The 24,329-nt window shown below is 54.2% G+C and overlaps 1 protein-coding gene across 32 annotated transcripts; it reads left to right on the forward strand.

The window, feature by feature from the left end:
* The first annotated feature begins 9,829 nt into the window (after positions 1–9,829).
* ATXN2L (ataxin 2 like) lies at positions 9,830–22,078 on the forward strand. Of its 32 annotated transcripts, none has more exons than XM_051847622.3 (24): positions 9,830–10,663; positions 12,139–12,175; positions 12,366–12,422; positions 12,510–12,581; positions 12,885–13,035; positions 13,371–13,495; positions 14,664–14,755; positions 15,479–15,679; positions 16,242–16,417; positions 16,534–16,644; positions 17,120–17,332; positions 17,416–17,487; positions 17,713–17,783; positions 18,222–18,517; positions 18,595–18,664; positions 19,119–19,262; positions 19,379–19,451; positions 19,545–19,732; positions 19,963–20,095; positions 20,183–20,304; positions 20,412–20,624; positions 20,770–20,959; positions 21,286–21,321; positions 21,564–22,078. In XM_051847622.3, exons 1-23 carry the CDS (start codon positions 10,347–10,349, stop codon positions 21,315–21,317), a joined length of 3,156 nt encoding a protein of 1,051 aa, XP_051703582.1. In that variant the 5' UTR covers positions 9,830–10,346; the 3' UTR covers positions 21,318–21,321; positions 21,564–22,078. The 32 variants fall into 32 exon arrangements, 31 of the variants coding, with proteins under 31 accessions (XP_051703582.1, XP_051703583.1, XP_089177327.1 ...); XM_051847623.3 differs by having other exon boundaries at positions 21,587–22,078; XM_089321201.1 differs by having other exon boundaries at positions 19,966–20,095.
* Positions 22,079–24,329: the final 2,251 nt, after the last annotated feature.

A 24,329-nucleotide genomic window follows, 5' to 3' on the forward strand; every position in this document is an offset into this window, starting at 1 on the left:
AAAGTCACGGGTTTTTTTAGAAAAGATTTATTTATTTATTTATTTATTTATTTGAAAGAATGACAGAGAGTGAGAGACAGACAGATCTTTCATCCTCTGGTTCATTCTACATATGGCTGTAACATCCAGGCCTGGACCAGGTTTGAAGTCAGGAGCCAGGAACTCCATCCAGACCCCCCAAGTGGGTGGCAGGAGCCCACACACTCAGGCCACCTTCCACAGCCTTCACAGGTACAGCGGCAGGGAGCTGGAGCCGCAGTGGAGCAGCCAGGACCTGAACAGGTGCCCTGATAGGGATGCTGCAAGCAGCGCCTGTAGGCATTGCAACACAACGCCAGCCTTCTCCGAGGGTGAAATTCTTCTGAGTAAGAATCACACTAAGCCACTACTGGTTTTTCTTTCTTTCTTTCTTTCCTTTTTTTTTTTTTTTTTTTGAGATAATTTTTCTAAACAGCTACTGTTAAACATTGAATAGCTTTTGTTACAGATCTGATAATGTTTCTTTTAATAATTCAACCCAAAATGACAAGGCAAATAGCACTCGTGGGCATAACTTAGGCAGCTGGGAGGTAACTCTGAGGACATTTACGTCATTGGGGTTGCAAGTATCGTCAAGCTGGTTTACACAGCTTTTTGACATCTCATGATGTCAAAAGTCATGGCCAGAAGGAAGATGGGGAGCTGGCGCTGTGCTGCAGTAGGTTAACCCTCTGCCTGTGGCACCGGCATCCCATAGGGGCGCCGGTTCGAGTCCTGGCTGCTCCACTTCTGATCCAGCTCTCTGCTAAGGCCTGGGAAAGCAGTGGAAGATGGCCCAAGTGCTTCGGCCCTTGCACCCCAGGGGGAGACTCAGAGGAAGCTCCTGGCTCCTGGCTTTGGATCGGCGCAGCTCCGGCTGTTGCAGCCAATGGGGAGTGAATCAGCGGATGGAAGACCTCTCTCTCTCTCTGTCTCCCTCTCACTGTCTGTAACTCTACCTCTCAAATAAATGAATTTTTAATTTGAAAGTCAGAGTTACACAGAGAAGGAGAGGCAGAAAGAGAGAGAGAGGTCTTCCATCCACTGGTTCACTCCCCAGTTGACCACAATGGCCAGAGCTTCTCTGATCTGAAGCCAGGAGTCAGGAGCTTCTTTCGGGTCTCCCACGCGGGTGCAGGGGCTCAAGCACTTGGACCATCTTCCAGTGCTTTCCCAGGCCATAGCAGAGAGCTGGATCAGAAGTGGAGCAGTCAGGACTTGAACTGGCACCCATATGGGATGCCATCACTTCAGGCAGTGGCTTTACCCGCTATACCACAGCGCTGGCCCCTAAAAACACACACACATACACACACACAAAACTTAAAAAAAAAAGAAGGAAGATATACATTTCCACACAAATTTCCCATAGCTATATTTTCCAAGCTCAAGCTAGAGTTCTGGTAGCATTTTTTAAAGACTTCAATGCAAGTACAAAAGAAATTTCCGTATTTTGTGAGGTCTTCCTGCCTAACTTCGAAATGAAGAAGCAGTGATGTGGTGACATGCAAAAGGCAAACATCAAGAGAAGCAAATAGAACCCCGTAAGTGCTCCCAAACGATGGGGGTGTTCAAGCAAAATCACCTACTTGTGGGGTGCTACCCACATTCAGCAGTACCTCTCTGCATGAAAAGATTTTTTTTTAAAATCTCATTCCTGATCAGAATTAACAAATATTTGTGATAGGGAACACTAATTTTGAACCCTAATGAAACAAAATGGTACGCCAAAAAAAAAAAAAAAAAAAAAAAAAAAAAAAAAAAAAAAGAAAGAGAAAAAGAATTCACTTTTCTCATGGCCAGACCAGAATTTTAATCATCGTGGCTGGGGATTGGTGTTGTGGTGCAGCTGGCTGAGATGCTGGTATCCCATAGTAGTCCCAGCTGCTCCGCTTCTGATCCAGCTCCCTGCTAATGCACCTGAGAAAGCAGCAGAGGATGGCTCAAGTGTTTGAGCCCCTGCCACCCACATGGGAGACCTGGATGGATCTTGGCTTCTGGCTTCAGCCTGGCCCAGCCCTGACTGTTGGAGGCATTTGGGGAATGACCCAGCAGATGCCATCTTTCTCTCTCTCTCTCTCTCTTTCTCTCTCTCTTTCTGCATTTCAAATAAACAAATACATAAAAAGTAGGGCCAGGCATTTGGTGCAGTGGTTAAGATACAGTTTGGGATGCCCATATCGTATATCAGAGTGGCTCTTCCACTTCCAATCCAGCTTCCTGGCAGTGCCTACCTGATCATCATCTGATGGCTCAAGTACTTAGGACCCTGCCACCCAAGTGGCAGACTTGTTTTAATTTTCAGGCTCCTGACTTCTGTCTCGCCCTGTCCTTACTGTTGCAGGCTTTGGGAGAGTGACCCAGTAGAGACGGAAGATCTCCCTTTCTCTGCCTTTCAAATAAAAATTAAATTAAATAAAAATTGTGCTCAATTATTATTATACTTCTAATCTCATCAACAAAAATTTATCTCTTGCTATACAAGTTTCTGTTCAATACCTAATTTGTGTCTGTAGTCCTATAGTACCTAACATGTTTACTTTTTTTCAAAAAGATTTATTTTATTTATTTGAAAGGCAGAGTGATAGAGAGAGAGAGAGAGAGAGAGAGAGAGAGAGAGAGATCTTCCATCCACTGGTTCACTCCCTAAATGGCCCCAAAAACCGGGGCTGGGCCAGGTTAAAGCTAGGAGCCTGAAACTCCATCCAGGTCTCCCATGGGGGTGCAGGGTCCCAAGCGCTTGGGCCACCTTCTGCTGCTTTCCCAGGAGCATGAGCTGGGAGCTGGAGCAGAAGTGGAGCAACCGGGACTCCCAGAGATCCAGCACAGGATGCTGTTGTCACAAGCACACCTTAACCTGCTGCACCACAATGCCAGACTCCTCCTATATTTACTGTTTGGTCCTTTACAAAATATGTTTGCCAACCCTCATTCTAGAAAATGCAGTCATTGGATGGGACCAGCGCTGTGGTGCAGCAGGTTAATGTCCTGGCCTAAAGCGCCAGCATCCCATATGGGTGCCGGTTTGAGACCCGGCTGCTCCACTTCCAATCCAGCTCTCTGCTATGGCCTGGGAAAGCAGTGGAAGATGGCCTAGGTGCTTGGGCCCCTGCACCCACGTGGGAGGCCCGGAAGAAGCTCCTGGCTCTTGGCTTCGGATCAGAGAAGCTCCAGCCGTTGCAGCCAATTGGGGAGTGAACCACGGAAGACTTCTCTCTCTCTCTCTCTCTCTCTCTCTCTCTCTCTCTCTGCCTCTCCTCTCTCTGTGTAACTTGACTTTCAAATAAATACACGAAATCTTACAAAAAAAAAAAAAAAAGAAAAGGAAAGAAAAAGCAATCTCTGTGGCTAATGCTATGGTGTAGTGGTAAGGCCACCATCTGCAGTGCTGGCATCCCATATGGGTGCCAGTTTGAGTCTGGCTGCTTCACTTCCGATCCAGTTCTCTGCTATGGACTGGGAAAGCACTGGAAGATGGCCCAAGTCCTTGGGCCCCTACACTCACGTGGGAGACCTGGAAGAAGCTCCTGGCTCCTGGCTTTGGATCAGCCCAGCTCTGCCTGTTGCAGCCATTTGGGACAAGAACCAGCAGATAGAAACCACCCCCCCCCACACACACACTTTCTCTTTCTCTTTGCCTCTGCCTCTCTGTAACTCTGCCTTTCAAATAAATAAATCTTTAAAAATTGCAATTACTTTATAGTGACAGAAAATAGACCCATGGTTTCTAGAGATGGGAGTTTCAGAGGGGCAGGTCACAGGAAACTTTGGGGGTGATGGATATATTTTACTGTGGTGCTGTGATGGTTTCATAGACATGTTAAAACATCACATTTTTTGGGGCCCGCGCCATGGCTCACTTGGTTAATCCTCTGCCTGCAGCACCGGCATCTCATATGGAAACCAGGTTCTAGTCTCGGGTGCTCCTCTTCCAGTCCAGCTCTCTGCTGTGACCCGGGAGTGCAGTGGAGGATGGCCCAAGTGCTTGGGCCCTGCACCCACATGGGAGACCAGGAAGAAGCCCCTGGCTCCTGGCTTCGGATCTGCGTAGCTCCAGCCGTGGCGGCCATTTGGGGGGTGAACTAACAGAAGCAAGACCTTTCTCTCTGTCTCTCTCTCTCACTGTCTAACTCTGCCTGTCAAATAGATTTTAAAAAATCACATTTTTCACTCTAAGTATATAGAACTTATTGTATTTGTTACAACTCAAATTGTTCAAAAATTAAGCCTGTGAGTTGATGAACACCAACGACCAATGATTCAGTCTCTCCACACTTCTCATACATCATTCTGCCTACTGTTTGCAAACAACAGAACGCTGAATGGGACTTGGAAGAGGGCTGCCTTATTGAGCCATTATGAAACTGACAATCTTTTTTTTTTTAAAGATTTATTTATTGATTTGAAAGTCAGAGTTACACAGAGAGAGGAGAGGCAGAGAGAGAGAGGTCTTCCATCCTCTGGTTCACTCCCCAGTTGGCTGCAACGGCCGGAGCTGTGGCAACCCGAGGCCAGAAGCCAGGAGCTTCTTCCAAGTCTCCCCCGCGGGTGCAGGGGCCCAAGGACTTGGGCCATCCTCTACTGCTTTCCCAGGCCATAGCAGAGAGCTGGATCGGAAGTGGAGCAGCTCTTGAACCGGTGCCCATATGAGATGCCGGCGCTTCAGGCCAGGGTGTTAACCGGCTGAACCACAGCGCCAGCCCCTGAAACTGACAATCTTGAACATCCAACTTTTCTGAACCTCTCTTGCCATTGGAAGTATCTTGCCTTCCAATGTCTGAGGTAAAAAATATTTATATTTATATATAAATATATAATTTATTGGGGCCAGCATTGTGGTGTAGCAGATAAAGCCACTGCCTATGACACTAGCATCCCATATGGGTGCAGGTTTGATACCCTGACTACTCCACTTGTGGTCCAGCTCCTTGCTAATGTGCCTGGGAGAGAAGCAGAAGATGGCCCAAGTGCTTGGGTCCCTGCATCCACGTGGGAGACCCGGATGTAGCTCCTGGTTGCTGGCTTCAGCCTGATCCAGCCCTAACCATTGTGGCCATTTGGGAGTGAACTAGTGGGTGGAAGATCTCTCTCTCTCTCTCTCTCTCTCTCTCTCTCTCTCTCTAACTCTGCCTTTCAAATAAATTAAAATAAATCTTTTAAAAATTTTATTTATTCATTTAATAAGTAGAGAGACAGGCAGAGACAAATCTCCCATCTGGTGGTTCATTCTCTAAATGCCTGCAATAACTTGGGAGTGGAAGCTCAGAACTCCGTCTGGGTCTCCCATGTGGGTGGCAGGGACCCAAGTACTTGGGCCATCACCTGCTGCCTCCCAGGGTGTGTGCAGGAAGCTGGAATTGGAAGATGAGCTAGGACTTGAACAAAGGTCCTTCTTTTTATTTTTTTTAAAGGTTTATTTATTTATTTGAAAAACAGAGTTACAGAGAAGCAGAAGCAGAGAGAGAGAGGTCTTCCATCCCCTGGTTCACTCCCCAATTGGTTGCCAAGGCCGGAGTTTCTCTGATCTGAAGCCAGGAGCCAGGAGTTTCTTCTGGGTCTCCCATTCAGCTGCAGGGGCCCAAGCACTTGGGGCATCTTCTACTGCTTTCCCAGGCCATAGCAGAGAGCTGGATCAGAAGTGGAGCAACCGGGACATGAACCGGTACCCTATGGGATGCCAGCACTGCAGGTGGTAGCTTTACCCGCTACATCACAGTGCTGCCCCCTACCCCAGGTCCTTCTATATGGAATGTGGCCATACCCCAAGACCATTGCTCTTTGTTTAAATCTCGGTGATGATTTTACCTGGGACTTGTTCCTTGAGAGAGGTGTTGTTCTGTCTACTGAAGATCACCACACCTACCCCCTGTTGCCATTAAACCCTTGACAAGATCAAACCTCAGGATGGTTTAGGTACACACGGTAGCCTAGAAGGAAACTACACAGAGAAAAACAATTGCAAGACTTTGCTGACCTACACGAGCAGAAACCAGGGGAGGGGACCCTTAGGGCGTTAGGTCAGGTCGAGGACAATGCAGCACCAAGTTGGGTCAAGTTCTTTGGTAGGGGAGCACTTCCTAGAGTCTGGACTTGGTGCGTCAGCTCACCAGCTGCAGTGGCGATAGTGGCTTCCCTAGGACGTTCACTGAACCTCGCCCTCAACAGCAGCCTCGCTTCGGTGGAGTTGACATGAGACGCCACAACTTCCCTCCCATGATCCGGAGTCAGAATCCAAAGGCTTAGGGGGATTAAGAATACTGGAGTGGGGGCCAGCGCTGTGGCGTAGAGGGTAAGGCCGCTGCCTGCAGTGCCGGCATCCCATATGCACACTAGTTCGTGTCCCGGTTGCTCCACTGTTGATCCAGCTCTCTGCTATGTCCTGGGAAAGCAGTGGAGGATACCTCAAGTCCTTGGGCCCCTGCACCCGTGCGGGAAACCCGGAAAAAGCTCCTGGCTTCAGATCAGCGCAGCTCTGGCCTTTGTAGCCATCTGGGGAGTGGATCAGCAGATAGAAGACCTCTCTCCCTTTCTCTCTATCTCTCTCTCCTTCCCTCTCTCTCTCTCTACCTCTCCTTCTCTCTTTGTGTAGCTATTTCAGGTAAATAAATAAATCTTTTTAAAAAAATACTGGAGCGGCTTTATCGTGTGCGATCAACAAACCCAGCCCCTAACTACATCCACAGAGAAGGCCTAAAACACCCTTCTTCACTATGGCATTGAAACGTATCTATTTTACTAAGAAGCTCTGTGTGTATCAGCCAGACGCCACCATTGAGATGGGCGCCCTGATTTCAACAGGGATAACTGGAACCTGGATAGCAAAGACGAGGACTTCCGAGTCAGGCTGTGGCATAGTGGCACATGGGTAACATGCCCACTGCAACGGCGGCATCCCGTCAGAGCAGCAGTTCTAATCTTAGCTGTTCCAGTTACGATCCTGCTCCCTGCTAAGGCACCTGGAAAGCAGTGGAAGATGGCCCTAGCACTTGGGTGGGCCCAGATGGAGCTTTGGGCTCCTGGCTTCAGCCTGGCCTAGACCCGGCTGTTGTGGCCATTTGAGGAGTGAACCAGTGGATGGAAGATCTTGTTCTCTCTGCCACTCTGCCTTTCAAATATATATATAAAGCCAGGTACTTCTGCTGTGGAGGGCAGCAGGGACATCCCCGTAATCAGAATGCCTTGGCTCGCAGGAGTCTTTGGCAGTGGCTATGGGTCACCATGCTCCTAAGAACAAACACACGGGCAACCTCCCAAAGAATCATCTGACCTATTCAACAGCAAAAGACATCTTGCCCGGTAGCCAGCACCTACCTTAAGTGGGCTCACTAGGGCGCCTCGTCTCTCTCTCTCTGTTTCTAGACTATGTGCAGCATACCCAACGTCCCTCCATGGAAGGCAAGTGTGAGTCTCCTTGAGAAAGGAACTGTGGCCCATTTACTAGAGTAGTAGAGCATTAGAGAGAAGATAAGCCAGATCCTTTGAGGACTACTAGGTATTAACTCCAAATTGTTGCTTAGTCCTCCCTAGGACTAAGTCCTCCCAGATACCATTGTGATTCTCACTCAAAGTAGGGGCTTTGAGGTGGTCAGGGGCCAGAGTCCTAGGCCAACTTTCAAAGGGCTCAGTGAATCCAGCCCCCCTGTCCCCCTGGTGGCTATGTCCAGGTTCCTAAGCATATACTTGAAATAGGCATCTGTGGCAACCGGCAGAATCCCCGCTCCATGGGGAGAAGAGAATGCAGCAGGAAGGGCTGAGAACCCCTGGAACTCTCACCCAGCATTCAGATAGTTAACCAGAAGCGCATCACATCCATGGGGGGTTGCTAGGGTCACCGCCACCTCAAAGACCTGAACTGGTGGGAGTTTGCGAGCGCAGAAATTGGATGGATCTTAGAGAGCGGCTGTGGACCGCCATCGATTTGATCAGATGCTGAGTCCAGCTGTGGCCTCAAGTGGACGGTACCCTGAGAGGATGGCGTTCTGCCATGCGGGGTCCAGTATGCACTCACATCAGAGATCATTATGGGGTGCAGTCTGCCCTACAGCCGGGCTGCAGCAGTGGGAATCCAGGGGTGGACCCGGACCTTGGGCCCCTCGCTATGTCACCCAATAACCCACCTGGGAAGTTTTGCTCCCTGTCTTGGCAACTTTGTGCGATGCTTTGAGCAGCTCCTTGAGTCATCAGGGGAGTGACTCTTCCTGCAGGGCACCCGGTCGACTGCCCAGCCCCGCGCCCTTCCCGGCTCTCAGGTGAGGAACGTGGCCTCGTGGTTTGTAGGGTGAACGGGGTCCTGGCGGCCCGGGACTCTCAAGCTGGGAGCACCGCGGCCCCACTGGAATGAAACACAGTGAGCCCTGGATGCTGAGCGCCGGCCGTCACCCAACTTACCCGTGCACTGGAAGGTGTTCAGCATGGAGACTCGGGCGGGCGGCTTGCCCTCACTCCCTTCCCTGCTGCGGGGCTGTCAGATAATTTTTACTATTTATTTGTCTGGTTTTGTATTTCGAAAATGAGTTCAGATTTGCTCAGAAGGTGAGAGGCTATTACAAATAACTTCAGACAACACCTACCTCAAGTCACCAACTGTTGACACTTGGCCACTATGCATTTTCTCTGTGATTACGATATATACTTGTATAGAACTGTCAACCATTTGAGAGTACTCCCATGCCTTACAATACTTCACTTTACATGTTTTTTTCTTTTTCTTTTTTGTATTTTTATTTTTTTCATTTCAGAGTATATTTATTAAGCATACGCCCTCACCTGTCTATCACAGTTATCAGAGTCAGGTAATTTATCCTGGATACAATACTCTATATACCAAATTCATCAATTTTCCCCATTTAAAAAATATTTTATTTGAAAGGCAGAGCTACAGAGAGAGCGAGCTCGCATGCCCCGGTTCCCCCCGACACCTCCAGCTGTTTGCTCCTTCCCCTCTTCTGTATTCGGGTCTCTGTTCTTCCCCCGTGGGATCCCTGGCTCTCGAGAAGATCCAGACATTCATTCACCTGTGCGCTCAGTCCTACGATACCCCCAGAGCACTTGCAGAATTGCCACCCACGCCCTTAGCGCTCCGACAAACCCACCCTGCTAAGGCTCCTGTGAAGCCGGGAAGGACTCGGGCCACCTGCTGCTGCTTTCCCAGGCACGGGAGCAGGGAGCTGGATGGGAAGTGGAGCAGCTGGGGCTGGAGCCGGCGCCCCAGATGCCTGCCACGGCCGAACCTGCTGCGCTCCAACATCGACACCCAAGTCCGGACCTTGTTAACGACCGGAGGTGTCTTTACTGCAGAGCTGGGTGGAGGATTTTGAAGTGGACCCTAGAAATTTTGGCCTTCAGAGAGTCTCTTTTACTAAAGTTCTAAGGGCTCATTCTCAGGCAAGGAGAAGCAGCTTACGTTTAAAGACCACTGAGATTTAAAACAATTTAGGATTAGGCATAGATCTATCTGCAAGGATGAACACGTTCAAACGAATCATCGTAATTCTCATCCGGCTTTTACTGACAGTAAATGCGGAGGAGAGTAAGCAGCTCCTTAAAAATAAATAAATAATAAAAAATAAAAAAACCACCGCTTGCCTAAATGAGCAACTGCTAGGTTTTTGCAGTCCGGGATCTTTTTTTTTTTTTTTTTCCTGGGCACTGGAGACTCCGCCCACAAGCGCCCCAGCGGCGGAAGAACCTCACGCTACGCCGTGACCGCTCACGTCGCTGCGGAGGCATCCTGACGTGACGCCGGCGGCGTGGGCGGGGCAGCCGGATCTTCGTCGCCGCTTCTTCGGCTCCTCCCCCAGCGCCTCACACGCTCATTGTGAAGCGACAGCAGGCGCCAGCCTCTAGGGCGGTTTGAGACCCAGAGACCCTAAATCCTGGGTGCGCGTGAGCGCCCGCGCTGCTCCCGACCCACCCTGAGGGCTACGGGTGCGAGACTTACCGATTCCGCCCCCCCACCCCGCTTCTCCCGGAGCTAACCGCCCGGCGCGCGCCAGCCCCTCGCGCCGGCCGCCGCCGCCCCTCCCCCTCCGGGAGCTCCCGCCCTCCCCTTCCCCCGGCGACGCGCACGCGCGCAGGGCCGGCTCGCGCCCTCTCGTTTTCCTCCGGCCCGCGAGACCCCCTCCCCTTCCGCCTCGCGGCGCTTCCTCGCGCCGCGGTCTTCTCCAGCCACCCCCGACACCGCGGGGCTCCCCGCCCCCGCCCGCCAACGGCGGGTCCCCGGCTTCCCAGTCCCCTTCGCTTCCCGCGCTCTCCGCCGGGGGGGTCCAGCCCCGGCCCCCCTCTCCTCCCCTCCCTTCCCTCTAATTCCCCTTCCGGACGCTGCCATCATGTTGAAGCCTCAGCCGCCACAACAGACCTCTCAGCCCCAGCAGCCGCCCCCCACGCAACAGGCCGTGGCCCGCCGGCCTCCCGGGGGCACCAGCCCTCCCAACGGCGGCCTCCCGGGGCCGCTGGCCGCCGCCGCCGCCGCGACTCCGCCGGGGCCTCCCGCCGCCGCCTCCCCCTGCCTGGGGCCTGCGGCCGCTGCCGGCACCGGACTCCGCCGGGGAGCTGAAGGCATCCTGGCGCCGCAGCCGCCGCCGCCGCCGCAGCAGCCGCCGCCGCATCAGGAGAGGCCAGGGGCCGGCGCCATCGGCAGCGCCAGGTGAGGCGGGGTGGGCCGAGGGAGGAGGCAGCGGCTCGGAGCCGGCGGGGCGCGCCCCAGCCCGGCACCTTGGAGGGGCGCAGGGAGGGGGCGGCAACCCCCGTGAAACCAGGGAGGGTCCCCCCTCGCTTCCCAGCCGGCCCCCGCGGGCGTCTGGGGGCTGTGCTCAGCTCCCGGGCCTCGGGCCGTGCTCAGGGCCCGGGACCCGAGGGGCGGCGGGGCGCACCCCGCCGGCGCCGTCGGAACGGGGCGTGGGGGGGGGGCCGAAGAGGTGATCGGGGTCCCCGGCTCCATTACCACGAAGGGTCTCGCGGTCCCCGGCTGCAGCCAATGGGGAGTCAGCTGCGGGAAGGGGTCCCCGGCCGTAGCCAATGGAGGGGGGCGCGCGGCCCACAGTTTGGCCAATGGGGAGGGAGCGACTTGGGAGCGGGTTGCTACCTCCCCTTCCCGGGCTGGCCAGTTGGAGGGGAGCGGGGCGGGCGGGGGCTCGAGGACTGCGGGCCGGGGAGCTCCGGCGCGCGCGCTCCCGCCCTTCCGGACGTGCGCGCGGATGCGCTGTCTCATGACCCGGGCTATCGCGTGCCCCGGTAGCAGTAGGGCTGGGGCCGTGAGTGCGTGGAGCGGCTCGTCTGGTGTTCGTGAACAAGCAGCAGCCGCCCTGCCCCTGTTCTTGTGTGTGTATGTGTGTGTGTCTCTGCGTGCGTGCGTGCGCGCGTGTTCATGGAATCGAGAGTGGCGGCACACGCAGGCGCAGTGCGTGCGGATCGCGGGAGGGGGGATTGGGAAGAGGCCCGTGGGTTTTAGTGCGCAGGCGCAGACCGGGCGAGGCCTCCCGGTGGATGGCTTTTGCGGCTGCGCTGTCCCCCAGCCCCGCCAACGGCCCCCTCATCGCCCTCCTCTACCGCCGGTTACATCAGCCATCGAGGAGCAGTGTTACCTGGCGATTGGTGAGGCCCGCAGAGTGGGTAACGGGCCGAATGAGTCAGGAGGTCGAAGGGGTGAGGTGGGGAGGTGATGACCCCACTCCCCACCTCTCCGTGGTCTGGGTTGTAAGGGGGGTGAAAATGATTCTTTCCCGTTCGGAAGATAATGCGCCTGAGCTAGGTAGTTCGGGATCCGTGCTCCGGAGCTGTCCCCTGCGGTGGGTTACTGGTTATCCGGCGCCAGGCACTGGCCTGTTGGAAGCGTGCAGCCTGGCCCCGTGGAGGAAGTGGGAAGCTTGTATTGCTTTGGCTCTTAGAGCAACAGACAGTTATTTCTGATCGAGGTCTTTTTTACTGGCATTTGGAAGAAATGTGTTGCTGACATTTCATACCTATTCTTTCTAAGTGAGAGTTGGGAAATCTTGCTGATTGATGGGCTCGTAGCTTAAATCAGATCCTTCACACGGTACTTGGTTCTGGAGTGTGTCGTTCATCAGTGCGTAGGGGGCTTGAACAGTGAAGTAATGTGTTTCTTGTTTCCTTTTCTTACAGGGGACAGAGCACAGGAAAGGGACCCCCACAGTCACCTGTGAGTGCCCCCCCCCATGACCTAAAAGACAACTACTTGGGAGTACAGGGCAGATTCGGTGCAGAGGTAGTCAGATGGGCTCAGCAGGGCTAGGGGCCTGGCATGTCCAAGGTGGGCAGAAGTAGAGTGTGGCCATTTAGAGCCACAGTGAGGTGTTGACGGCTGCTCCTCTGTTTCCCCCTCCTGACAGGTGTTTGAAGGTGTCTATAACAATTCCAGAATGCTGCATTTCCTTACAGCTGTTGTGGTGAGTGGGGGCTCACCCTTCAGTTGATTGAGGAGTGTGATGGATCCATTTGCTGAGACACTCTACTTGCTTCTCGCTCCCTCGCAGGGCTCCACTTGTGACGTAAAAGTGAAGAATGGCACCACCTACGAGGGTATCTTCAAGACACTGAGCTCAAAGGTCAGTGTACTCCAGTGAGCTTATTGGATCTGCCTGGAAGGAGGATGAGGAGAGGGCGTGAGTTGGGCGGCTTTGTGTTGATCGCAGGCCTGTGCGGAGTAGTGCCACAAGTGTTATTTTTTTCAGAGGGCCAGGTACTTTGTTAAAGTTTAAATTCATAAATTTGAGGCTTATTAAGTCCTGTGGCTGATATTAGGAAGGGTGCACATGAGAGTAGTGTGGGGGAAGTTGAGAAAGGCTAAGGGCAAGGTAGTCATTTGGCCTTCACTAACTCTTGGCTTCTGGGCAATGGGACCTTTGTAGTTTGAACTCGCCGTAGACGCTGTGCACCGGAAAGCGTCTGAGCCAGCAGGCGGCCCCCGTCGGGAAGATATTGTGGACACCATGGTGTTTAAGCCAAGTGATGTCATGCTCGTCCACTTCCGAAATGTCGACTTCAATTACGCTACTAAAGGTGTTGTGCTGGGCTGTTGGGTCAGACCGCTCTGGATGAGTAAGGGGGGGGAGGGTGGTTCGTGTGCCAGTAAAAATTTGATTCCACCTGCCCCCCCTTCGCCTTTAGTCTCTGAGGGAGTGGCTGGATTTTTTCTTGAAAATGTGTCTTGATGTCTAATACATGGCCAGGTTGAATTATTAAGATCAAGCTTTTTTTTTTTTTTTAACTCCTCCTTCATTCTGACCCCCCCCCCAACACACTCTAAATCTGAGTTTTTTACACTTTGCTCCTGAAGTAAGTCTAGGAAAAGCTATGAAGTGTCACTGACGGCTCCTCTGCACTCTGCCCCACAGACAAGTTCACCGATTCAGCCATTGCCATGAACTCGAAGGTGAACGGGGAACACAAAGAGAAGGTGCTTCAGCGCTGGGAGGGGGGCGACAGCAACAGCGACGACTACGACCTGGAGTCAGACATGGTACGGCCTCCACCCCCAAAGCTGGGCAGCGTGGACAAGGGTGGTTGTCGGGTCTGTTCTTGGACCAAGGCTGCGTTCCTGGGAGGGGGTTATGAAATAATGACGGGTTTCCTTTGGGGGGGGTAGTGATAGTTGCCTGTTGATGGCGCTCAGATAGCAAATGAAGAGGTACAGGAGGCCGGCGCCGCGGCTCAATAGGCTAATCCTCCACCTAGCGGCGCCGGCACACCGGGTTCTAGTCCTGGTCAGCGCACCGGATTCTGTCCCGGTTGCTCCTCTTCCAGGCCAGCTCTCTGCTGTGGCCAGGGAGTGCAGTGGAGGATGGCCCAAGTGCTTGGGCCCTGCACCCCATGGGAGACCAGGAGAAGCACCTGGCTCTTGGCTTCGGATCAGCACGGTGCGCCGGCCATGGTGGCCATTGGAATGTGAACCAACAGCAAAAGGAAGACCTTTCTCTCTGTCTCTCTCTCTCTCAGTGTCCACTCTGCCTGTCAAAAAAAAAAAAAAAAAAAAAAAGGTACAGGAAATAGAGCAAAAAATCTGTTCTTCCACCCTTCCAAAATGATGGCTGTTAATACTTCCTGCCATTTACCCTTTCAATGTTTAAACAAATGTGTAGACCAGATTGACTACTGGTGTAGGCCCCAAAGTGACTACTTTCTTATAGGTGTGTTTTTGTTTTGATGTCCACACAAGATTTTCCTTTGCTTGACTTTGGTTGAACTCTTCACATTGCTATGTCGGTCTAGGTTGTTCTTAGCTCGTGGTGTGTTTTGTTTGTGTATATGCATACACGTGTATGTAGGAACATCAAATTGTATCTGTCTTCTTTCTTGAACTGACCTGTTTTATTGCTGTTGTTTGGCTTTAAAATGGTGCCTCACTGAACTCTTGGAACATGAATTCCTCAGGCACATGAACCAGAACTTTGCTGCAGTATAACCCTGCAAACAGACTGGCTAGGTTTTAGGACTTTTCAGTTTTATTGGTTATTGCCAGTGTGTGCTGCAAATGCATAGTTCTAGTTTGTAATGTCACCAGTTAGGTTTCCATGTTTCTGCTTTTGATTTGGACACATTTTAAGATTTTTAACCTGGGGGAAGGGAAAAGCCATGTCATTGTTCCTTTTCTTGCTGGGTTTTAAATATTTCCCCTCCCCCTCGCCTAGTCCAATGGATGGGACCCCAATGAAATGTTCAAGTTCAATGAGGAGAACTACGGTGTGAAGACTACCTACGATAGTAGTCTCTCTTCTTACACGTGAGTCTTGGCACGTCCCCGGTGGCGCAGTGTGGGGTGTCGGGTCACCAACAGAAGGCAGGTCTCATGCTTTTCTGGGGAACCGGATTGCTCTCCCCCTATTCCTGGTGTGCTTAATAAACTGCACCCTCAGAGGTTTTCTGATTGCAGGTCACTCCCATAGGTGGAAAGCACTGTTTTCTTGTTCAGCCACCCATTCCTTTCCTCTAGGACTTAAAATACATAAACCTGGGCCAAGCATTCAGCTAGTAGCTTAAGATGCCCCATCCCACGTTGGGAGAACCTGAGTTCGGTGTCTTTTCCTGCAGATGGAGACCCTGGGGGCAGTGGTGATGGCTCAGTCATTGGGTTTCTGCCATCCCACAGGGGACCTGGATGGGGCTCCTGGTTTCAGCCTTGGCCCAGCCCTGGCCTTTGCAGGCATTTGGGGAGCCAAGTAGTGGATAGGAGCACGTTGGTCTCTCTCTCCCTTCTTCCCTCCCTCTTTTTCTCTCCCTTTCTCTCCCTGTTGAATAAATACCGTACTTAAAAAGCAAAATGCATAAGCATCTAAGTGCCTCTCAGATGCAGACATGCCTGGGAGCTCTGCCTGGGCCCCAGTAAGATGTTGGTTTAAATGCTCGCTGGCTTGTTGAAGGGAATGCTTGACTGGTTATAGGACTGATGAAAATGTTTTTCCTTTTCCCCTGTTTGTCCCTGGCACTGGGATGCTGCTGGTCTCAGGGTGCCCTTAGAAAAGGACAACTCTGAAGAGTTCCGTCAGCGGGAGCTGCGCGCAGCCCAGCTGGCACGAGAGATTGAGTCCAGCCCCCAGTACCGCCTGCGGATCGCCATGGAGAATGACGATGGGCGCACCGAAGAGGAGAAGCACAGTGCGGTCCAACGGCAGAGTTCCGGGCGCGAGAGCCCCAGCTTGGCGTCCAGGCAAATGCTGGGGGCGGGCAGGGCTGTTTGGGCTTCACTGTAGGGTCCAGGGCCCAGGCCGAGCGCTTTGTACAATGTTTGAGCCTTAGGCCTTAGTGAGTTGTAGGTTAAAACAGTGATTTCCAGTTTCTAGATTTAGGAGACTGAAGCGTAAAGACATTAAGTAATGCTGAAGGTAACAACTTAAAGCTTAGGAATTTGGGAGGGGTGGGGGATTCTTTTTCCGTTCCTAGCATACATTTTTTCCCCTGTATGTTTGTACGTGTTATAGGTAACTAAATTAAACTAGACTCTCTGTGATCTGTGTCTTGTAAAAGGTGCAGCTCGAGCTGTACTGTGAGCTTACTTTCTTGTAGGTCGGGCGCGGTAGACTTGTGGTGCACTGGCCGGGTTGGTTGGGTCAGGGTTGTGTAAGAGAGGGTCATGAGCGTGGAAGTCGTAGGACATTCAAGTGAGACAGTGAAGGAAGCTGGAGCGGTTAGCTGGGGAGGGCTTGGAGAGAGGCTTCATGTTTCGGAAGTCTGCGTGTGGCTGCCTGGCCTGACTGCGCTCTTTCGCCCAGGGAAGGGAAGTACATCCCTCTGCCTCAGCGTGTTCGCGAGGGGCCCCGGGGAGGAGTGCGCTGCAGCAGCTCTCGGGGTGGCCGGCCCGGCCTGAGCGCTCTGCCGCCTCGTGGCCCTCACCATCTGGACAACAGCAGCCCTGGCCCAGGCTCCGAGGCACGAGGCATCAACGGAGGTGAGTTCAGGAAGCAGGCTCGGTGTGGTGGTAATTGGAAGGGCGGTGCATTGGTGGTAATGTAGGAACTGCGGCTCTGCTTTCTTACTTACAATTTTCATTTAAAAAAAATACAGGCCCTTCCCGCATGTCCCCTAAGGCACAGCGGCCCCTGCGAGGTGCCAAGACTCTGTCCTCGCCCAGCAGCAGGCCCTCTGGGGAAGCTTCTGTCCCATCTCCCCCTGCAGGTAAGACTTCATAGTGCTAGGGAGTGGCTGAGAAGCAGTAGCAGGACGGAGGTGTGTGGTGTCGGAGTGCTGCAGTGGGCCGTGGCTGGGTGGCAGGGGTCTGAAGGGTTGGCGTTTACCCCTTTTGGAAAAGAATTTTTCAGTTGTCCTACTGCAGAAACCCCAGTCCAGGAACTCAGGGTGTGTCTGACTGGCAGCTGTGGTTTTTTTTTTGTTTGTTTGTTTGTTTTTTAGATTTTGCCAACATTTTAAAACGAGATGCCATAGGAATTTTCCAATTCCTTTTGAAATATAAACCGTTCTACCAACCCCAAGCCTACTCTTAATGGGCTGGTATAGAATCACTACTGCCCTGGAAACATTGCTGTCTCTCCTGAGGCCATTTACCTGCTTCTTTTAGCTCCTTGGGAGTCATAGGTGCACTTCCGTGGTGTTCTTGGTGAGCCCCGTGCTCACAGCAGTAACCATTGTATAGCTCTCCCTTTTCTTCCAGTGGGCCGGATGTACCCGCCACGCTCGCCCAAGTCTGCTGCACCTGCCCCAATCTCAGCTTCCTGTCCTGAGCCTCCCATCGGTTCGGCAGTGGCAACTTCTTCAGCCTCCATCCCTGTGACCTCATCCGTCGCAGATGGTGGCGTGGGTTCCATTTCCCCAGCTTCTCCAAAGATCTCACTGGCCCCTACAGATGGTAAGAGCGGGGTGGTGGAGGGTGTGGACAGTGTGAAGTGGGGTTCTGGACAGGGTGACCTTCAGGCATCTCTCCTTGCTCAGTAAAAGAACTGTCCGCCAAGGAACCCGGCCGGACTCTGGAGCCCCAGGAACTGGCCCGGATAACTGGGAAAGGTGAGAGGTTTGGTTCCTGCCGGTGCCTGGTGCCCCTTTGTGCGGGGAGAGCATTTCCGTTAGAAAGCTGGCTGGGATTCCGAAGGCAGCACTACTCTGCTCTTTGATTCCGATTTCTCTCCGGGTTCTCGGGAGCTGCTGTCTTCTTGCCTGGGCTGTTGGCGCTGGGTAGCCAGCTTCAAGAAAGAAATGTATTGTTTTTCCTTTTCCACTGTTTTCTCGTAGTCCCTGGCCTTCAGAATGAACAGAAACGATTTCAGCTGGAAGAACTGAGGAAGTTTGGGGCCCAGTTCAAGGTGAGGGCAGGGGAGTGAGCTGGGATTGCTAGCGGTCGCAGGGTATGTGGAGGATGGAGAAGTGAGGACTGGGCAGCAGTTTCAGTTGAGGAGTGCCTGGTTCAAGTCTTAGTTTCTCCGCTTGCGACCCAGCTTCCTGCTAATGCACACCCTGGGAGGCAGCAGATGGCTTAGCCACCCTCATGGGGAGACCGGGATTGAGTTCTGGGCGCCAAGCTTCAGCCTGGGCCAGCCCTGGCTTTTGCAGCCTTTCAGGGAATGAACCAGCACATAGAAGATTGATCTCTCTTTCCTTTTTCTCTGAGTTTGAAATAAAATGAAAATAGTTTTCTAAAAAGTGGGTAGGTAGGTAAGGGAGGAGAGCTGAGCATTGTGCGGGGGTGAAAGGAGGCAGGGCCTGGAGTCTTGACATTGCTGTGTGTGTCTCTCTCCTTCCAGCTTCAGCCCAGTAGCTCCCCTGAGACCAGCCTGGATCCTTTTCCTCCTCGGATCTTAAAGGAGGAAGCCAAAGGGAAGGAAAAGGAGGTCGATGGTCTGTTGACCTCAGAGCCCTTGGCATCCCCGGTCTCCTCTAAGACAGAGTCCGTATCGGATAAAGAGGACAAAACACCCCTGGTACCAGCTGGAGGCACCGAGGGGCCAGAACAGCCCCCACCACCTTGTCCAAGCCAAACTGGCAGCCCCCCAGTGGGCCTCATCAAGGGAGATGACAAGGATGAGGGCCCTGTTGCTGAGTAAGTGGGGTGGGAGCTGTGGGGACGTTGGGTGATAAGGGGCAAGCCGTGAGGATTGACCTCATTTTCTCTCCTAGACAAGTAAAGAAATCAACGTTGAACCCTAATGCCAAGGAATTCAATCCTACAAAGCCTCTGCTATCTGTGGTGAGATGGGACGGGAGAACATGGACTTGGGTTTCTGTGGGGGAGTCTTGGGGGACAGTGGAGCAGTGGAGAGCACTCGGTCCCAGGGCCACTCAGCTGGCAGTGCTGGGGGAACACCGTATTTGTATGGGGAGAGCAGCTCGCGCTCAGGGCTTCTCAGGTTCCTGGCATTTGGTTCAGGGGTTATTTGAGCAGGGAAGCTGCAAATAATAAGCTTCATTCAGGCCAGCTGACCTGGCCCAGCCGCTGACTTAGAGGTGTGATGTTGGACAAGCCAATGAAACCGGCCCCATTTTCCTCACCTGTGAGTGGAGAATGTGCATCTCACAGGGTTTGGCGTGGAGCTTGTCCTAGCAAAAGCACACAACACGTTTGGTTCATAGCCATCTGGGGGTGCTGTGTAGCTGTTGCGGAGGACAGACAGAAATGATATGTCGCTCCTTGTCTGTTACAGAACAAATCCACCAGTACCCCAACTTCTCCAGGGCCCCGGACTCACTCAACTCCCTCCATCCCGGTGCTGACAGGCCAGAGCGGGCTCTACAGCCCCCAGTATATCTCCTACATACCTCAGATTCACATGGGACCAGCTGTGCAGGTAAGAGGCCGGGGCACCTCAGCAGGGAGGGCTGGCTTTGGTTGAGCTGGCTGAGCTGCCAGCTCAGCCTCTGGGCTTCTCCCGGCCTGTCACAGCGCTTCTGTGTCTGTCCCTAGGCGCCCCAGATGTATCCATATCCTGTATCCAATTCAGTGCCTGGGCAGCAGGGCAAGTACCGGGGAGCAAAAGGTGAGCAGGGTCTGGAGGGGCCGTTGGCGGGGCCGCCTGGCGCCTCCTGGCAGACGGAGCTTGAGCTCTGTGCTACTTTGCCCCCATCTGCAGGCTCTCTGCCCCCCCAGCGCTCGGACCAGCACCAGCCAGCCTCAGCCCCGCCCATGATGCAGGCTGCCGCCGCCGCCGGCCCACCCCTGGTGGCTGCCACACCATATTCTTCCTACATCCCCTACAACCCCCAGCAGTTCCCAGGCCAGCCTGCTATGATGCAACCCATGGCCCACTACCCCTCACAGGTGACTGCAGCCCAGGAGGGAAGCGGGGAGGGGGCCCCCCAGCTCCTCACTCCGGGACTGGGTCAGGAGGACAGGCGGTGTTCTGGGTGGGGATGGTGGCATCCTTGGGCACCTGAGCCTCGGGCTTCTCTGCCTGGTCGGGTGGTTGTGAACGTTCAGGAGTAACGGGCAGTGGGGTTGGTGCACGCGGTGCTCCCCTGCCCGCCATGCTGACCCCGCCTTTGTCCCAGCAGCCCGTGTTTGCCCCCATGCTTCAAAGCAATCCACGCATGCTGACGTCGGGCAGCCACCCCCAGGCCATTGTGTCATCCTCCACCCCTCAGTACCCTTCTGCAGAGCAGCCCACCCCCCAAGCCCTTTATGGTGAGTCCTGTGTGCCCTCCCCCGCTCTGGGCTGTGGCCCTCGCCGCTTCTGGCGTGCTCAGCACAGGGTCTCCCTTCGTCCCGCAGCCACTGTTCACCAGTCCTATCCGCACCATGCCACGCAGCTCCACGCCCACCAGCCGCAGCCGGCAACCACGCCTACTGGGAGCCAGCCGCAGTCTCAGCATGCGGCCCCCAGTCCTGTCCAGGTGCCTGCTGGAGGGGCAGGAGAGGGTGGTTAGAAGGGAGGGCTAGACAGGGGATGGCTGGCCCTGGACAGAGGAGTGGGTGGCACTTACCTTCCCTTCCCCTGCAGCATCAGGCGGGGCAGGCCCCACACCTGGGCAGTGGACAGCCACAGCAGAATCTGTACCACCCAGGGGCCCTGACAGGCACGCCGCCCTCTCTGCCACCGGGACCTTCTGCCCAGTCCCCTCAGAGCAGCTTCCCCCAGCCAGCCGCTGTGTATGCCATCCACCCCCACCAGCAGCTGCCCCACGGCTTCACCAACATGGCCCATGTTACCCAGGTAAGAGGACCTGTTAGCACAGGACGATCTCGCTTTGATCGTGTGGACACGAACCGTTCCTCGGCCACTGTGCCCCCTGCACCGGGTTTGGAGAGCCTGGCTCAGACCTTCCGTGGTCCTCCTGGCGTCTTTCTGTTCTCTGCAGGCCCATGTCCAAACTGGAATCACAGCAGCCCCGCCCCCTCACCCTGGGGCTCCCCACCCGCCCCAGGTGATGCTGCTGCACCCACCCCAGAGCCATGGGGGGCCCCCCCAAGGCGCGGTGCCCCAGAGTGGGGTGCCTGCACTCTCAGCTTCCACACCCTCACCCTACCCCTACATCGGACACCCCCAAGGTGAGCAGCCTGGCCAGGCGCCTGGATTTCCAGGAGGAGCCGATGACAGGATTCGTGAGTTCTCGTTAGCTGGGGGAATTTGGCATGGAAGAGCTGAGGGGCTGCAGGTGGGGCAGGATGCACGGGTTCTGGGTGGGGAGTGAGGGGTCTTGGAGGCAGGGCTGTCCCACAGGGCGCCCGCCGACCTGCACCTGTCTGTGAAGTATGTAGGGTGGGCAGAAGCCACAGTCGCCGCCGCCAGGGGCTTGCTCCTGGCTCTGTCCTTTGCTTCCCTCCGTCCTCGCTCAGTTGTGATCCAGCAGCCCCCCTCCCCACTGCCTCCCCAGCTCTCAGTGACCCCGACTGTCTCCTGACTTAGCGAGGTAAGGTCAGCGCAGCAGACAGGGCCAGACTGGGGTGCGGGGGGCTGAGCTGGGCACACGAGTAAGGGCTCTGGCTTACTGGGAAACAGCGATTGACCTGTGCTTCTGACAGCCCCATGAGACACCTTGAGGAGGCCGCTCCTACCCAAACACCCCGCTCACCCCCCACTGGACGCATTGGATGAAGGGACAGCTGCTTGGGTTCTAATGCTCCTGCTCTCTTCTCTTTCCCCTCCAACCAGTTCAATCTCATCCCTCCCAGCAGCTCCCCTTCCACCCCCCGGGGAACTGAAGATTGTCCTGGCCGCGACCTGAGACCTCCATGAGTGGAGGGAGGAGTGATCTATGTCTCTTCCCCCAGCAGCTCGGACCATCCCAGCCCCCCGACCCCCCTTTCCCCTGGGGGAGCTGGGGAATTCCTGCCAAGCACCTTGAATGGGAGGGGCCTGAAACGGGGCAGGGCTGGGGTCCAGCGGGGGTGGGGGGTTCCTGCTCTGCCCTGCCCATTCCCACCCACTCTTGCCCTCCCGTCCTCTCATCTGTCCCCCGCTGGAGACGGAAGATCTTTTATTTTCTATTATTTATAACCTCAGACTTGGGCCCCCTGTTCTTTCTTCCCCATTAACTTGAGTGACCTGCGTGAGAGACAGACAGACAGATGCCCCTACAAGGATGGTTGGACAAGGACTTTTACTTTTTATTACATAAAAATATTAAAAAAAAAAATAAAAAAAAATAAAATTTTAAACTAACTTAACCTGCCTGTGACTTCCTGTGGAGAGGTTATAGTTGACATTGGTCACAGTAAGTACCCTGTTGTCCCCTCAACTGCCCTTCCTGTGGGAGTGGTAGCCAGTTCCTCTAAACACAGGGTGTGGGGGAATCAGAGCAGGGTCTTGGGCGACTCATTTGAAACTGGATTCCACACTGAACGTTTGACGTGGGAGACGGAGGCCGGTTCCTGATGAAGGGCTGTCTGCTTTGGGCGCGGACTGCCTTCAGCCTCTGCCTTCAGCACGAGGCTTGAGGGGAGTTTGTTTTTAACACAAGCATGTCATGAATTCGGTCTTCTGCAATGCTAAAAACCATTTTTAGTGTTTATGGCCACTGGGCAGATAGGCCTTGGTGCATAGCCAAGTAGTGGGTGTGGCTGAGGCCTGTGAATGGGCAGCTGCTACATGGGAGAACCCAGGAAAAGAGCTGGGTGAAGTTTGGGAATCGGGTTTAGGGAACAAGCTAAATTAGGGCTACAGCAGGATAGAATTTTAAAAAAAGATTTATTTATTCAAAAGTCGGAGTTAATGCAGAGAGTGGTTCTTCCATCTGATGGTTCACTCCCTAGATGGCCTCAGTGGCCAGAGCTGTGCGGGTCTGAAGTCAGGAGCCAGGAGTTTCTGGGTCTCCTATGGGGGGTACAGGAGCCTAAGAACTTGGGCCATCTTATGCTGCTTTCACAGGCCACAGCAGAGAGCTGGTTTGCAAGAGGAGCAGCCGGGTTTAGAACTGGCACCCATATGGGATGCCGGTGCTTCAGGCCTGGGCGTTAGCCCGTTGTGCCACGGTGCCAGCCCCTGGGGCAGAATTCTGAACCATGGGATGCAGAGATGCCCATAGACCTAAGAGGACATGTTTTGTGGACTCCGACCTCACCTTGGTTCCCTCACCTGTAAAATTGAGAGAATTTAGCCCTTAGAGGATTGAGGGTACTGCTGGTGCCTGGATCGGAGAAGTGGGTGACACTAGGTGGGAAGGATGAGGGCTAGACATCGGACTTGCCAGTTGCTAAGTAAAGGGTTCTGGGGGTGTGGGAACCACTTGGCTGCTAGAAATGATGGTTGGGGTTCCAAGTGGAAGTTCCATAACAGGGTAGATGGGAATGTGGACTGGGGCCTGGTGGAACAGAGATGCGGGGCTGCGAAGCATCTCACACACACACACACACACACCCTGGAGTTCTTCCCCTGCCTGAGGGGGCCTTGTGAGCTGACTCCAGCTGTCTTCCCTCATCTTTCTGCAGATAACGGTGACATGCCACCTCATGTACTTCACTATTTGAGGAGCTTTGTAGACTTCTTTTACCGAGTGAGCTGTCTGCTCACAACAGCACTTGGGCCATGGTCCACTGCTTTCCCAGGCCCGTTAGCGGGGAGCTGGATCAGAAGTAGAGCAGCTGGGACTCATCGCAGGAGGCGGCATTACCTGTTAGGCCACAGCGCCAGCCCCAAGCACACAGTTGGGAGGGAGGTGAGCCTGCCTCCAGTTAGGAATCCCCTGTGGCACCTGTGGGCCCTGCCTTGAGCCCAGGTGCCCCTCCCCTCTCCTGCTGCGTGAACAGCATGAACAGTCGCCAGCCCCTGCTGTGTGTGCCCTATTTGTTAGCATCCTTGTCAGGCATTCCAAGTCTTAAAAACTCAGCATTTTACCCCTTTTCCTCTACGGCTCAGTAGATGTTGAGAGTGAAAGCTCACGCCTCCTTGAGACTGGTGACAGCAACAAGGACCTGCTTGGAGCACACTTCAGGAATTAACGACCATGTGGCTTGCTGAGATGAATATTCGCTACTGCCTGTGCACTAAGTGCTCCGGCAGCAGAGGAACACAGCAGACTCCTACCTAGAGCTCCACGGGGAGCCGGTCAGGAACCCAGGAACTACCCAGGGGACGAGGTGGCTGCCTTGGTGACAACCCCACCATGCTCTACTGCGGCAATCACACCGCCCTGGGCTGGCTCAGTCCCCAAATGCAGCAGCCAGGCTGGGCTGAAGCTGAGCCTGAAACTCCATCCAGGTCTCCCAAGTGAGCGACAGGCCTGGTCGTCCACTGCTTACTACAAGCGGAGCAGCCAGGACCCGAACTGACGCCCTGATCCGGGATGCTTAGCTCGCTACAATGCCAGCCCCGGCGAGGGATTTGGTTACAGCCAAGTGGCTCTTCTCTGCCCGGGGCTTCAGCTCCCTTTTGGTACTCGTGCCCTCTCCCACCTGCACAAAGCACACGGACACGCACGGC

Source organism: Oryctolagus cuniculus, chromosome 19 (assembly GCF_051225735.1).
Source record: "Oryctolagus cuniculus isolate XC-2025 breed Fujian yellow rabbit chromosome 19, ASM5122573v1, whole genome shotgun sequence".
In the NCBI taxonomy this organism is placed as follows: Eukaryota; Metazoa; Chordata; class Mammalia; order Lagomorpha; family Leporidae; genus Oryctolagus; species Oryctolagus cuniculus.

Coding starts and splice junctions, on each gene's coding strand:
- ATXN2L (XM_051847599.3), top strand. CDS start 10,347: ATGTTGAAGCCTCAGCCGCCACAACAGACCTCTCAGCCCCAGCAGCCG. Junction 13,036..13,370: donor CTTCAATTACGCTACTAAAG/GTGTTGTGCTGG, acceptor TCTGCCCCACAG/ACAAGTTCACCGATTCAGCC. Junction 14,756..15,478: donor AGTAGTCTCTCTTCTTACAC/GTGAGTCTTGGC, acceptor TGCTGGTCTCAG/GGTGCCCTTAGAAAAGGACA.